Source organism: Ammospiza nelsoni, chromosome 17, assembly GCF_027579445.1.
Source record: "Ammospiza nelsoni isolate bAmmNel1 chromosome 17, bAmmNel1.pri, whole genome shotgun sequence".
In the NCBI taxonomy this organism is placed as follows: domain Eukaryota; kingdom Metazoa; phylum Chordata; class Aves; order Passeriformes; family Passerellidae; genus Ammospiza; species Ammospiza nelsoni.
In genome coordinates, this window is record NC_080649.1 from 9,620,220 (window position 1) to 9,633,776 (window position 13,557).

Here is a 13,557-nt window from a genome sequence, read left to right on the forward strand (position 1 = left end):
TACAAGAAGGTGTTTCTGTTAATTTCAACTGGTTTAAAAGTATGAATACAGCTCACGTGGCTTCATCTCTCTGAAAAGTGACTCCAAGGCAACTCATAACTAGTAAATTGTGGATAAAATGCTGTGAATATGAACAGATAAGCAGCTGAATTTTCAGTTAAATTCTGCTCTGAAGAGACCTGCTTGGTTAATAATGTACTTAATTTGTATGAGTGAGTGGGAGTTTGAGGAGAGTGTAATGTCAGGAAATCGAGTGAGAGCTGAGTAAATTATGCTTCTAGAAGCTAAGAACAAAGAAGAAAAATCTTGCATAACAGTAAGTTAATGTGTCTTCATTTAATGTGAAAGCTCCAGTTGGTAACTAGGGAAAATAATGAAAAATATGCACTTAACCATGATAATTGTTCTGTTTAGGTGTATGTCAAGCAGTACTTGCTTATATTTCTTATTTTTCAATTCACATTTTCAGAACATCATTCTCTATTCATTTGTAGTGTAGGCCATTCTTTGGTTTGTCATCTTGGTTTTTTAAATATCATGTTAACACTTGAAATATTTTGGTATTGATCATTGAAACATATATTGCATTTTCAAAATTCTGAATACATGCCCCAACACATGTGGTGTTTATATTCAGAATATTTGAAGTTTAAGGCTGAGTATGGCAAGCAGTTGTGTTTCTTAAGAAAAATAATATAAGAGTAACAAAAAATCTCACAATAATAAGACATTTCTTCATTTTTGTGGATCTGAGTTGTTAATATTTCATATCATTCAAGTTTCCAAGAGTCCAGGGATAGGACTTCATTGATGTCCATATTGATTTATTGAAATTTTAATGACTTGATAGTTCTGTGAGGTATAAAAAGCCTGCATCAGTAATTCATACTTCTGTCTCTCCTTACTGTAGATTAAGTACTACACTAATGATAGAAAGGAAGGCTATAGTAAATTGGGACTTTTCTTCAACTATTCAATAAGTAGCTAGTGTGCAGTAAAATTAATTTTAAAATATTGATGGCCAAAATTCCTCCTGACTGGGGAGAATGAGGATTAATTAGTTCTGATATACTCCTTTGGTGGTGTGAAGTCCTCTATAAATACTGACGTTGATTTGGGATCTGAAGGAGAGTTGTGCAGAGCTTGACAATATTAAAAGCCATTTGTATGTTAGCATAATATATTCAGCATTCTCCAATGGAACTTATTGGGGAAAAGGGATGTTGTGGTGATACGCGGGTGGGGACACAGGGTGGGGCACAGGAGCTCTGGTGAGGGTGAGCAGGGGGTGATGTTTCTGTCAGTGTGAGCAGAGGAACTGTCCCGCTTTCTGGAAATTGCCTCGGAATCCATTCCCTGACTGTATTTTTGCCAACCCCGAGATCGGTAGGTAACGTCCATAATTCTGAAGGTGAATTTTGGGTGCCAAGGAACTGCCCACAGCCCAGATGTGAATGCAGAGCAGTGTGTGAGGCGTTTGTCGGTGCTGCCGGAGCACAGAGTGACCAGAGCCGCGTTGTTTCCGCAGAGCGCCGAGGCCAGCCCAGGATGGAGCCCGCGGGGCCGGCGGACGCCGAGGACGAGCCCGGGCCCCCGGCGCGGCTGGCGCCCAGCCCGCACAGCGAGGCCGTGGCACACGAGCTGCGGGGGCTGTCGCTGCAGCCCAACCCCTGCCTGCCGCCCCTCACCGAGCGCAAGAATGGTGAGTGAGGGGTGACCCGGTGCCCGGGGGGGACGGGCGGTGACCGCCAGGGACCCTCCTCGCCCGCTCTTACCGCGGCCAGGTGCTGCGCCGTGCTGGGAAGGCGGTCCCGGGAGCTTCACCCGCCAGGGCAGCTCTTGGAGCAGCAGCAGGCACTCTGGAACCTGCGATGGAGTTGAGGAGATTTTTAAGTTTTAGTTTAATAACTAAGTTTTAGTTTAAAAACTGCACCTGGTGTATACTACAAGTATTGATGAAATATTTTTGAGAGTTGTATTATTATCAGACAAGAAGGGATCGTTTTCTATACTGGGGTTTTTTTCTGCATAAATAATACATCATGGATGTTATCCTGTAAATTTTCATTCAATATTAGAATACTTCTGGAAAAATTGTTTTTTCTTTGTTTTCTGTAAAACTGAAATGGATGAGGTATCTGTGTCTTGTCCAACCTCCAGAGCAGCCAAACTATTGCTCATCTATTAGTTCAGATTTAATAAATTTGGTTAATTTGGCTATAAACAGTTTTTTGTAGAAATGATGAAAGTCAGAAGCAAATTTGAATTTTGAACTTATGGATTCACATTTAAAGTAGTTTTAACAATTTAGTATTTTAACTTTTTACCAAAAAATGGATATGTGCAAGAGTATTTTAGCATGCCACTACTTTATAAAGTCTATAAGCGTAAGAGATTGCAGTTCACAGAAATGCAGGGGCACTTTAAAAAATTCTGAAATGTTTAAAGGTATTTTTGGTAGGATATTTTCATGCAGGAAGCATTATGCTTAGTGTGAGCTCTGGTAGTGATCCTTTAAACCTTTTGTTTACTTCAATGAGTCTTTTGGCAGTAGTCCAGTAGGAGGCTGAACTGTTCTAGTGTTGTTCTGTGGTGTTGTTAAGCTGACTTGCACAAGTTAGTACAGAAACTGTGTTTCCAGCTTTTCCAATGTCACTGCAAGGGTAGGAGGCTTCTGCTCTGGTTTGGTTTTGTTTACCATGGAGGTAATCACAGCATGCCTGGGTGAGCCAGCAGTCACTGGAGCTGTTACTCCCTTCTCCTTTTTCACATTTTCCTCCTCTCCCCTGCCCTCTGCCCCAGAGATCTCAGTCACAGAGCAAAGCAGGAGTAAGAGTTCGGGTGAGCAGAGCTCAGTGGGTTTGCTGCAAATTCTCATGGTTAGCTTAAGCTCCAGTGGAATTACTGTCCCTTGAGTTTACAAAGGAACATTTATATGCTGTGCCAACTCTGTCAAAGAGGTTTTAACTTCCAGCAGAGGATCAATAACAAAACAGTTGGAGTGCATTAGCAGCTTAAGATTTTCTAGTCACTTATTACATGCAGGTATTTACTCCCTGAACAAAGACAAATGGATAATTTTGGGAGGTGGATGTTATATGTCAGTTTCCTGGACTGTCATAATTTTAAGGTTCTCCTATTTCATTTGAGCTGTTTTCAAGTTCATGGCTGTGGGCAATACTAATGACACTAATTTCAGGTTCTCATTAGTCTGCATCTTTCTGGATAATTAGGCAGTACATAGAGTGCATTGATCATGTAAGCATGTGCCCTGTGTATTGCAGTGCTTTTCCATGCCTGTTCTCTGGAGACAACTCTTGCTCCACTTGCTAAAAAGCAGCAAAAGTTCCTATTTCATTGGTTCTGCTCTTCACACTTGTCACCTCCTGAGTGATGACAGAGTGTGTCTGTGATCTCATGACAGCCATGGGTGTACAGTCCCTCTCACGAGCAGTGGGCCTGCTCACGTACATGGAGTTTGGGAAAAGGCTCTGCCTTTGCATCCCTGCCTGAAGGACACCAGGCTGGGTCCAGGATGTGCTTTTTAGGCACAGTGCTGTGTCCTTAGGAAGGACAGCTTGGGGGAAAAGTGACATGGCTGAGGCTCTTTGGAAGCAGGAGGAGAAGACTGATGCTGGGTGTTGAGTTGGGCTCTGGTGGAGGAAGCTGACAAGAGGAGCAGCAGCGTGGCACGGCCCAAGTACCAGTCAGAACAATGTGCTGCCCACATGCTGTACCAGAGTTTCATGAGCTCCTGTCTGAGAGCCAGGAGGTGGCAAGGGAGGGAAGGATAGGCTGTCTGCTGCTGACAGCAGGAGGGTGGATGGGAATGATGCTGCCTGCAGCTTTCCAACCTGCTGTTTCAGAGCCAAGTGATGGGAAGGGATTGCACATGTAGATACCATCAGAAAAAGGAAGCAGTGCATGACCAGAGGTTTTTGTATGCGGAATTAATACTTTTCCAGAGCTGGTGAGCATGCCACTTTGGCTGGAAGAGGGAGCTGTGAAGGGCTGGGTGTGAGGAGCCATGCAATCATTATTTCCAGGTACAAGTAAAATAGAAAGCTCCTTGTGTATTACAGCAGCCTCTCTTGGCTCTGCAGTGGCTTCCTTGACTATCTCATTGTGCCAAACTCTTCTTGTGACAGTGGCTACTAGTTTCTGAAAAAGAGATATGTAAATTGCTCTTGTGCAGTTGTCCTCCACAGGTGGGAGCCTGGTTATATTTTTGAAAAATGAGTGGATAAGTGGCTGGCACCTGTCAGGGCCATTGAGGGCCCTTTGGCTCTGCATTTTGGCCATAAATCCTGTCAGAAGGAGAGTGTGTCCATTCCCTGCCCTTTGTGTGGTGTGGAGAAGCAGTTCTGTTCCAGGCAGTGAGATCTGTGAGGTGTCTGCTCCTCCAAGCTCAAGCCAGCACAGGAATGGGATTGCTTCTGCTTCCCTTTGGGGTTATACAGCTGTTCTCCAGCAGAATTGGGCTAACTGAGAGAAGAACCAAGAGTCTTGGATATTTTGGAGGAAAAAAGTCTTGGGACAGTGAACACTTTAAAGTAAAAGTAAGATTGGTAAAATCTCAATGAGGAGAAAACTGCCCCTGGCTGTGTAAGGACAGGGACACTCAGGAGCAGAGACCCTGAGGCACCGAAGGTCAGGTGAGAATTGCAGCTTCCTGTGGGGCTGCAGAGCTTGTGGGGTACTGTGGGGAATTCAGGGCTAGGTGGAACACACACACACACAAAACCCAACACAAACCCAAACAAAAACAAATACTCCAAATGGTGTATATTGAGTCCTCCTAAGGGACCAGTCAAGTCAGCTGGGAGACACAGTTCTTAAAATAACTGAATGAAATCCACATCCCACTTAACCTAATGGTATTACTTAAATAAATTTGATGATCCAAGGGATTTTTTCTGGCATCTAAGAGTTGTGGTGTATTATTTTGCCTGTTATCTCTTATCTTCCACTCTCCCAGTATGGAGCACTGGTAATGTGCATTCTTGGCATAGTTTTATGGCTTCTGAACAAATTCTCAATCCTCTGTGCAATTCATAGATTTGAACTGCAATTTTGATATTAGGGAATCAGGTGAGATTTGGGACATTCTTCTTGCATCTGTGTATGACAGGTTTTTCTCCATTCCTCTAAGATCAGTGATTAGGTGTGTTTTTCCCCCTTGTATATAGGTAGGTCACTGTGCTTAGAATTTTTCTTTAGAGAGCTGGGAGAGACACAGTGTAGAAAAGATGGCTAGTGGAAAGACTAGAGAATAACAAATGGAAAACTTAGTTCTGATTAAAATAATAGCTTGGCAGGGAATGTAATTGAAAAATCATCTTAAATTCAGCTGTTTCATAATCACTAAGCTGAAAGCAGTGAGATCTGGAAAACAGCATGCAGATATTTTCATTAACAGCACCACCACCAACAATAACATCAACAAACCAAACATAAAAATCCCCCACAAACCAGACCTCAAAGGAAGTGTATCCTGAAAGGCCAATCTAGATAAAGAAGTGCACAATTTCTGTAAGCTTACAGTAGAAATGTGTGTGTGCATTTATAGTGTAGTCATAAATAATGTGTGTATACAGTGGTGGTCCAGAGAGGCTGTGCAATCTCCACCCATGGAAATACTAAAAATCAGCCTGGGCACTGTCCTGGGCAAGCCTGTTCCAGCTGACCCTGCTCCAGCAGGACTTGGGCCAGGGGATCTCAAGATGCTGCTGCCAGCCTCAGTGATTCTGGGATTTGTCTTTCCAATAAGGTTTTAAAAGCCCATGGAACATCCATTGCAAATATTCTAAGAAATAATCTTTGCTAAGAACACGCAGCATATTGTAATTAATGTATATTTGTCTTTATGCTTTGGTGTTTTTGGTAGTGCTCTGTTTTTTGGGGGAGTTTATTTTTGAGGTTTTGTTTGGTTTTTTTAACATGTCAGTAGAGAAAAGCAGAAGTCCCTTGGTCTCCCTGTAAATATTTGAATGTCATCCTATCTGTTCCGAGAGGCGAGCGCAAACCGAGTAGGTACTGATTTCCCAGTGAGTCTGTCTTTGTCACTGGTACTGCCAGTTCCCACAATCCTAGCATTCCCAGGCCATCAGTCAGTGTCTACAAGGAACAATTTTCAAATATTAAAGCATGTGAAAAGACATACAAGCCAAAACTCAGAGATCTCTAGGGACTGTGACCTCTTAAATGGAATATATTCTGACATTTTCACAGGCTACATGAAAGAATTCCAGCAGGGTCATTCCATTTGGTAAACTTCTAAACAAACATTCCATCATTTTAGTTTGATTTATAGATATTATTTTTTTTTAATTATCTGCTTATTGTGAAGAGATTAACACAGGAGACATGACCTGTGACTGACTCAATTCAAGGCATCTGGTATATGTGAAATCCTGTTTGAGGGCTGGCATTTGAGTGATTACAGGAGATACAGAAAGCATGTTTTCCTTTAAAAAGATCACTTGATCAAACTGTCTTATTCTGACCTTTTTTCTTGAAATTCTTTGTGCATAACTAAATGCATAGCTAGAAAAGAATGTTGAGTTAATTTTAAATTCCATTGTATAATTGTTTTAATTTGTTAGAACTAAGTCCTAAGTGCAGATGTTGTCGCTGAAGTGTCAATTTGTGACAGAGCCACTACGAGAAGGTAACAGGGAGCAAACAGAACTGGTGATTGGTGTGCAGCACTTACTGTAGGCAACTTGTGCAAATCAGAGGTAGCACAGTGGATGACTAAATATTGTCCTCTACAGGATATATATATGCAGTTAAATGTAGATCTGTATAGTTAAACATATACAAAAATGCACATTTTAATGTACTCTATATACACATTTTAAAAATATTTATTAATGTAGATGTGTATATGGGTAAGACCAAATGGAAGGTGGTTTTCATTTAAGCAGTGAACACTGCCAACATATGTCCTCCCTTAAAAGGAATTTGTGTGGGTTTTAGTGGGAGTAGAAGAACATGCAGACTTATAAATTTGACATCACTGTAAGTGATTGGTATTTTTCTGGGAAGGGTGACTGAGGTAGATGGTGACCATTATTTGTGTTGTTTGGGTCTTTATTGCCACAATGGTGGAGAATTTAGGCAGAACAGAGCTCCCCCAAAACAATTCTCCTTAATTAATAATTTGAAGTAATGTTCTTAATGTTTATAGAAGTAATAGAATAAGTTATAATAGGGGTTATGTAAACTGATGCTTTAGTTTGTGTAGTCAGAGCACTATTTTCCTATGTGAAGAAACTATTACACCATGATCAAGAACTCGATTATCCTAACACAATATAAAGCACCAAGATATTCATCAAGGTGTATGTAAAGCCAAGGTGAAATAGATATTTGAGTAATTAGGCTTCTTTCCCACTTGAAAATGTTATTATGGTAGTGAAAGAGTTTAAGCACCCAAGGGCATTTGGTTTGGTTTTGTTTTTCTTTTTGATGGGATTGCAAAGGAATGAGTTCCATATGATGTGAAAGTTGGAATGTACTGTTAAAGCAATTGTTGCTTAGTTACTTGGTGTTTAATGAGGCTGTGAAGCAGCTCCCAGTCAGTGATGTCACTCAGCACTTCACTGATGCTTCACCCAGATAAGGATTTGTTGTGAGGGGCAGACAGGCAGGCACTGGGGAGGTACCTGGGGCTGCATTGCTTCCTCCTGTACTTTGGAATTTTAGTTTATATCTACTAGACACTTCCACCTTTGAAATAACACTTGTGCTGTAGGCTGAAGGTTGGCAGAACACTTGGAGTCTGTGCTGCAGAAGAATGGAAGGAACAAGTGCTGATGACCTTAGATGTAAAGCAAATGTTTGTGAAAAACTTGTGCAATACATTGCTCTTAAATGAGATTCTGGCTTATGAAACTGACAGAAATGTTCCATTCTGAGGCCTTTTTTCTTCATTTCACCCACTCTTATGCAGTATATTCAACTGTAATTGAAATTCAAATGAGAGGTACTTCTGCCCTCTGAAAATAATGCAAATTCTAACATTTCATTTTCACTGAAACCAAGAGCTTGTTGTGTGTCTTTTACTTCAGCTTCTGGTTTGGATACACTGATGCAGTTTGTAACAGAGTTCAAACCTGTAACTGAAAAATACAACATGCAGGACTCAAGATTTTCTTTCAGCTGGAAGAGATACTTCGGTTTTGTTGTTTGATAGAAACCAGTCTCTCAGCCACAAGTTTTGTTTCTAGGTCATTATAGGTTTCTCTGTGAGTCTCAGTTTCATTTTGCTATTTGTAATGTTAAAACCAACTCGTTTGAAACAGGTACATGCTCAAATTGCAGAGGTTTTATGTCCAATGTTTAGTTTGGAAATGAGTAGTTCTCTCTATTACAAAACATTCTCCATTTAAATAGTCAGCAGCAGAAAGAGAAGAGGAAAAATTTGCAGTTTGAAAAAGTTTTCTGCCTGTTTTTAACAATGCCATCAATTTCAAATTACAATCCAAATTCCAGCTCACTTTTAGACACTGAACACAAAATCCTTTCAAACTCTGAGTGGAGTTGTAAGATCCCAAGCTTTTTCTGTCCCTAATTTGTATTGTGTAATTCATGGGTTGTTCTATTCACTGTATTACTGCTAAAATAAAGAGTAGTCAAAGAACAAACAAGTTGCTGTTGTTTCACTAATACTTACACTAGAGGATTTTTTGTGGTAGGCCAAAATGGGTGATTTGAGTGGGAAGGTGTTAAGTTCCCCACCTGTAAAGTCACAATTTTAGAAATCATGGTCCTTTAAAACCAACAACAAAAGTAACTGAAATACAAAGCAGTTTTATCTGTCAAAACAATCTTCAAGGCAGATACTGCCCAAACACCAGCAGTGTGTTCAGTGTGTTAGTGTGGTGGTAGTGGTTCATGACAGAAATTCTGCTATTTCATAAGAGCTTAAAAATTTGCCATCAAATTTGAAAGTGCATGAGTAAATCTCAGGAGTCATTGTGGTGCTTTAGCAGTCACAGGTAAGAACATTTGTGAGCCATTCTAGAGGAGTTCCAAATTCATTTCATTTGGCAGGGAAGGAGGAGTCCTTAACTGGCAGGTGGGTGAGCACTGGAGGCAGCAGGCAGCACTGCCTGGCTTCACATGGACCTGCTCATGGAACACCTGGGTACTGGTAGGGAGCAGGGGAATTTGGTACAGGAACATGCTAACAGTGTTTCTGTTCCTTCTGGTACAGCTCTCAGGAATGCTGACCAAGTCCATCATAGGAACTTTTCCCATGTTGCAGTGCTGTGGAGCTGGGAATTGTGAGATGCCTCCAGGTGCCTGTGAAGCTGTCCCAGAGTTTTAGACTTTTCCAACAGACATGATGAGATGATTAGTTTTTCTTTTAAGCCTTATCACTAAAAATATAACAACTATATTGTTGCACACTCAAATAACCAGTAAAACCAAGTTATCAATTGAGCTTGAATTAAGGTGTATTCAAGACTGCTGGGAAAACAAAAGGTTGTTGGAATAGGAATATTTTTTCATGATGTGGGAGACAAATGTTATTCTTCATGCAGAGATTTAAGAGAAACTTATCCCTGAGCAGAATATCCAGATATTCTCCATATTCACAGTATAACTGAATCTGGAGCAGAACTATTTCCTTCTTCAAAGGCATCTTTTCTTTGTCTTCATTTGTTATGTCTGCCCTCACCCAACTATTCCATATTGTATAGCAATATTGGCAATGGCAGTATTTGGTTACATGAAAAATGCACAGCTTCATTTTGACCTTTCATCTCTCCTAGTCTGTACAAGAATTTCCTCATTCTTATTTTTCATAAAATCTGTAATTCCCACTTTTCATACTAAGGATTTTGCGTGTTACTGTTGAGATTTTGATCAGACTTCTTAAAGGTCTTCTAAAATTTTCATCTCTGTTTTAAGCTTGTATTGAACTAAGAGGTGAAATTGAAGCAAAATATGAGGTATAACTTCAAGTAGCTGAAGCAAAAGCACATTGATCTGCTGTGGGGTGGCTACCCTTGGAATGGGGGGGGAGTGGACAGCACTAACTCCTAGCTAAGATCAACTTTCTGAACAAGAGAAATGCTCCTGAAGGCTTAAACTGCTCCCACCCAGCTGCTGTTACTGTGCTCAGCTTTCACCTGAGCACTGGGTACTCTCAATTTATATCAGGCAGTGTAAAGGGATAGGAATGGATAGAACTTCCTTCAGAAATATGGTGTTTGAAGAATGTCTTTCTCTGGCACCTTTAATTACACACTTCCTCATTAGGGCATGGAATTTTTTAAATTTCAAAATACTGTTTTTGAATCAATGGGAAATCAGTTCAGAGTGTGTAAAGTGCACTGTACCCTTTTCATAAAACAATTTGTGCTGTTATATATTGTTATACTGTTAGAATATAATTAATCAATCCAAACAATTAACTTCTCTCTTGGTACAAGAAAAATGTGGAGTTATAATCAGTTATATCAGTAAGTGTGTAATACTCTGTTTATTGACTGTGTCAGAGTTTAATGTGTGTTTAAGTAGTATGTGTTTGTATTCTGCTTGTCTGTTTTATTTTCTGAATGTGTGGAGTTTCTCAACAGTAGTTTTGTTTCTTATGCACAGTAAGTGTTCAGCTGCAGGCAAGTATTCAGCTGAGGAAGTTAATTTGATTTATGAAGGAGCTTTTCCACAGTATTTTTTCCTTGTGTTCAGTAAAAATCACTGCAAAAGCAAATGTATTGGAATAGTCTGTAACTTGTCTTTAGGCAGAACATAATTTAAGCTGATAATTTTTATACAAATGATGTGCAGACAACTGATTTTTAGGCTGGGAGAGTGGCCTCACATCATTCATGCTGCAAAGAGTTTTTTGCCGTATTGTCAGCTCCTTACATGTCAAGAGGTTGCTAAAGCCTGGTGAGCTCACTCCTCCTTGGAGTGTGCAGTTCTGAGCAGATCTAGGTCTCCTTCTCCCAGCAGCAGGCAAACAGGGAGAGGCTTCCAAATCCTGCTGGCTGGGCCAGGCAGCTTCACAGCCCCTGGTGTCACTTGCCCTGGCAGTACACTGTCATGGTGAACAGTCAGTGCTCAGTGGCTGCCTTGTAGAAAGATCCAAAGAGGAAAAGAGGGTTTTTTTTTTCTAGTTTCCATTTCTAAAATTTCTGTGTCTCAATGTATATAGGTATTTTCAAATCTGATTCTATGGAAGTGAAACATTTTATCTGAATGGAGATATCCTTTATAATTTCAGGTTGAAGGATTTAAAATACAAAGTAGAGGTGCAGAAATTGTGTGCAATGATAGCATTTTTAGGGCAAAGGGAAGGGAAAATACACCTGCCAGAGTTCCTAGCTGACATGTAGAGACTCTTAAACATTATGTATAGTTTCTTTTCTCTAAGTACAGGAAATTAAATGCAGACTCGTCTGCTGTTCCCTTATGGCCAATGCCAGGTAATTAGAGGGGATCCATTTCCCTGAAATCTTCCAGGTTGACACTGAAGTTGATGACTCATGTAAGATAAATGGGATATGCTGCAGAGAATGGCAGATCAGAAGCTGTGGGAGGAAATACTCATGAAACTGTTGGGAATAATGAGATGTGTAACTAATGCAAAAAGGAAAATAATAAAATACTCAGGGCTTAGATTTTTACAACAAGGAACAGAGGCTCTCATACTGCAGGAAAGGCATGGAAATAATCACTGGTTTTCCCAGTTACCTCTGCTAGGTACCTGTCTCTGGAACCAGTCCTGGGGTTGATGGGTGGGAAGGTTCCTAACATAACTATAACATTTCCAAATCCCGCTGTGCAGCTTTGTTTACGGGTGAAACTTAATGAGTAATGAATGTGCCGGTCAGGCAAAGATGAAATATTTCTGCTGCCTGCAGCAGTGTTCTGAGGAGTGGGGGCAGGGAAAAGGAAGGGGGGAAAGGGAGAGGGACCTCAGCAGTAGTTTGTCTTAGGTATCAGCGAATGCTCTCCAGCAACTGCTGGATTTATTTTTAACCGCTTGACTCATTCTTTGTCAGATGATTGACCACCGAGCTGCACATTGAACACCAATGTGCAGAGGAAGCGAGCGTAACTCCAGGCACAGGAGGAGTGTCTGCCTGGGAGGAGAGGCGGGCTTTGGGAGTTCGGCTTCACATGCTCGGTGCCCGCGCTGAGAGCGGGCTGCGGGCTCGGAGCGGCCACAGCCAATTGAGCCAATCCGGGGTGGACTAAGCCGAGCTGGGCTGGGCTGAGCCGAGCCGAGCCTGGCCGGGCTGAGCCGAACCAGGGTGGGCTGAGCCGAGCCGAGCCGGACTGAGCCGAACCAGGGTGGGCTGAGCCGAGCCGAGCCGGGCTGAGCCGAGCCGAGCCGGGGCAGCGCCATGGGCGGCGCGGCGGTGCCCGGGCTGCTGCTGCCGTAGGAGCCCGCGGCCGGCCCCGTGCGGAGCGCGCTGCATCGCTGCCCACCGCGGCCTGCGATTTTTTCGGTGCTGGATGTTGCCATTCTAAAGGATTCCCACCATGATTGATAGCTCCAAGAAACAGCAGCAGGGCTTTTCCGAGATCTTACCTGCAGGACATCTTAAGCCACTGAAGGAGAAGGAATGCCTTGAGGGGAACAGCCAGAAAAGTCTCAAGGAAGGTCAGTCACTTGCTGCTTGGGGGACAGAGAATGCAGAAGTCCTGGGCACGTTCAGTTCACCAGCATGCCTGATTTAATGCTGTAGGTCAGAAAGAGTTTTTGTACATTAAATGAGGTATTGTTTTCCCTCTGAAAAAAAACCCTCTAAAAGCTGAATTTATATTTTACCTGGGACTAGAAAAATAATGATGATAGTTTGATAGGAATTGTAGTATGAAGAAAAATGAGCAATCAAGTAGTCTTTTCAGGTTATCACTTAGTGCTGAATTAATGAAGGACTCTGAAATTGTCCTGTAAATATTGCACAAAGCGCTTCAAAATGTCTCTATTGAAATAAATCTAATGAAATAAACATCATTAAATATGGCATGTCAAAATAAAACCCCCCACACCTTTAGTATTAGACATATTGTTACCTCATTTTCAACAGTGCTTTTCTCAGCTCTTTTCTTTCTTTGGAATTCTGTTCTCCCCTTATACTTCAAATTAGATTTGATTCTGGTTTTGAGAAGTGTGCTTTTCAAACCACATTATGTCTTTTAAAATTATTAGATTTCAGCTGGGCATTAAACTGATAAAATGCACGGGCATTAGTTTCTAAAATAGCAGTAGTCCGAGAATATTTGGAATATCATTCAAAGCTAACAAATAGAACTATATGAGATTCATTTGAAGTAATCTCTGTTAGGCTAAGGCAGTAATGCTGCTGAGACGGGAATTGTCTTACTCCTGCGGGCAGGATTCCTCCCGCTGGCCAGAGTGAAGGAGGAGAAGGCAGAGACCTCTGGAGGGCGGCTGCCACCCTGCCCAGAGCCGTCGGACACGGCAGGAGTAACACACCAGGCTCTGGCAGCTCTGGGCTCGGCTCCAGCTGCTTAATCAATAGGACACAAACTGCATTTGTAGTAGACAAAACTCCTGCTTTC

The 13,557-nt window shown here is 41.7% G+C and overlaps 1 protein-coding gene across 3 annotated transcripts in view; it reads left to right on the forward strand.

Annotated features, from left to right (window-relative positions):
• MRTFB (myocardin related transcription factor B) overlaps positions 1-13,557 on the forward strand; it is a 66,492-nt gene that overhangs the window by 15,224 nt on the left and 37,711 nt on the right. For 2 of the 3 annotated variants that reach the window (XM_059484484.1, XM_059484486.1), the window contains exon 3: positions 1,529-1,702. In XM_059484484.1, the coding sequence (XP_059340467.1) occupies positions 1,549-1,702 (154 nt within the window). In that variant the 5' untranslated portion in view covers positions 1,529-1,548. Of the gene's footprint in view, positions 1-1,528; positions 1,703-12,291; positions 12,632-13,557 lie in introns of those variants that run through there. The other variant, XM_059484485.1, reaches the window with a different exon arrangement.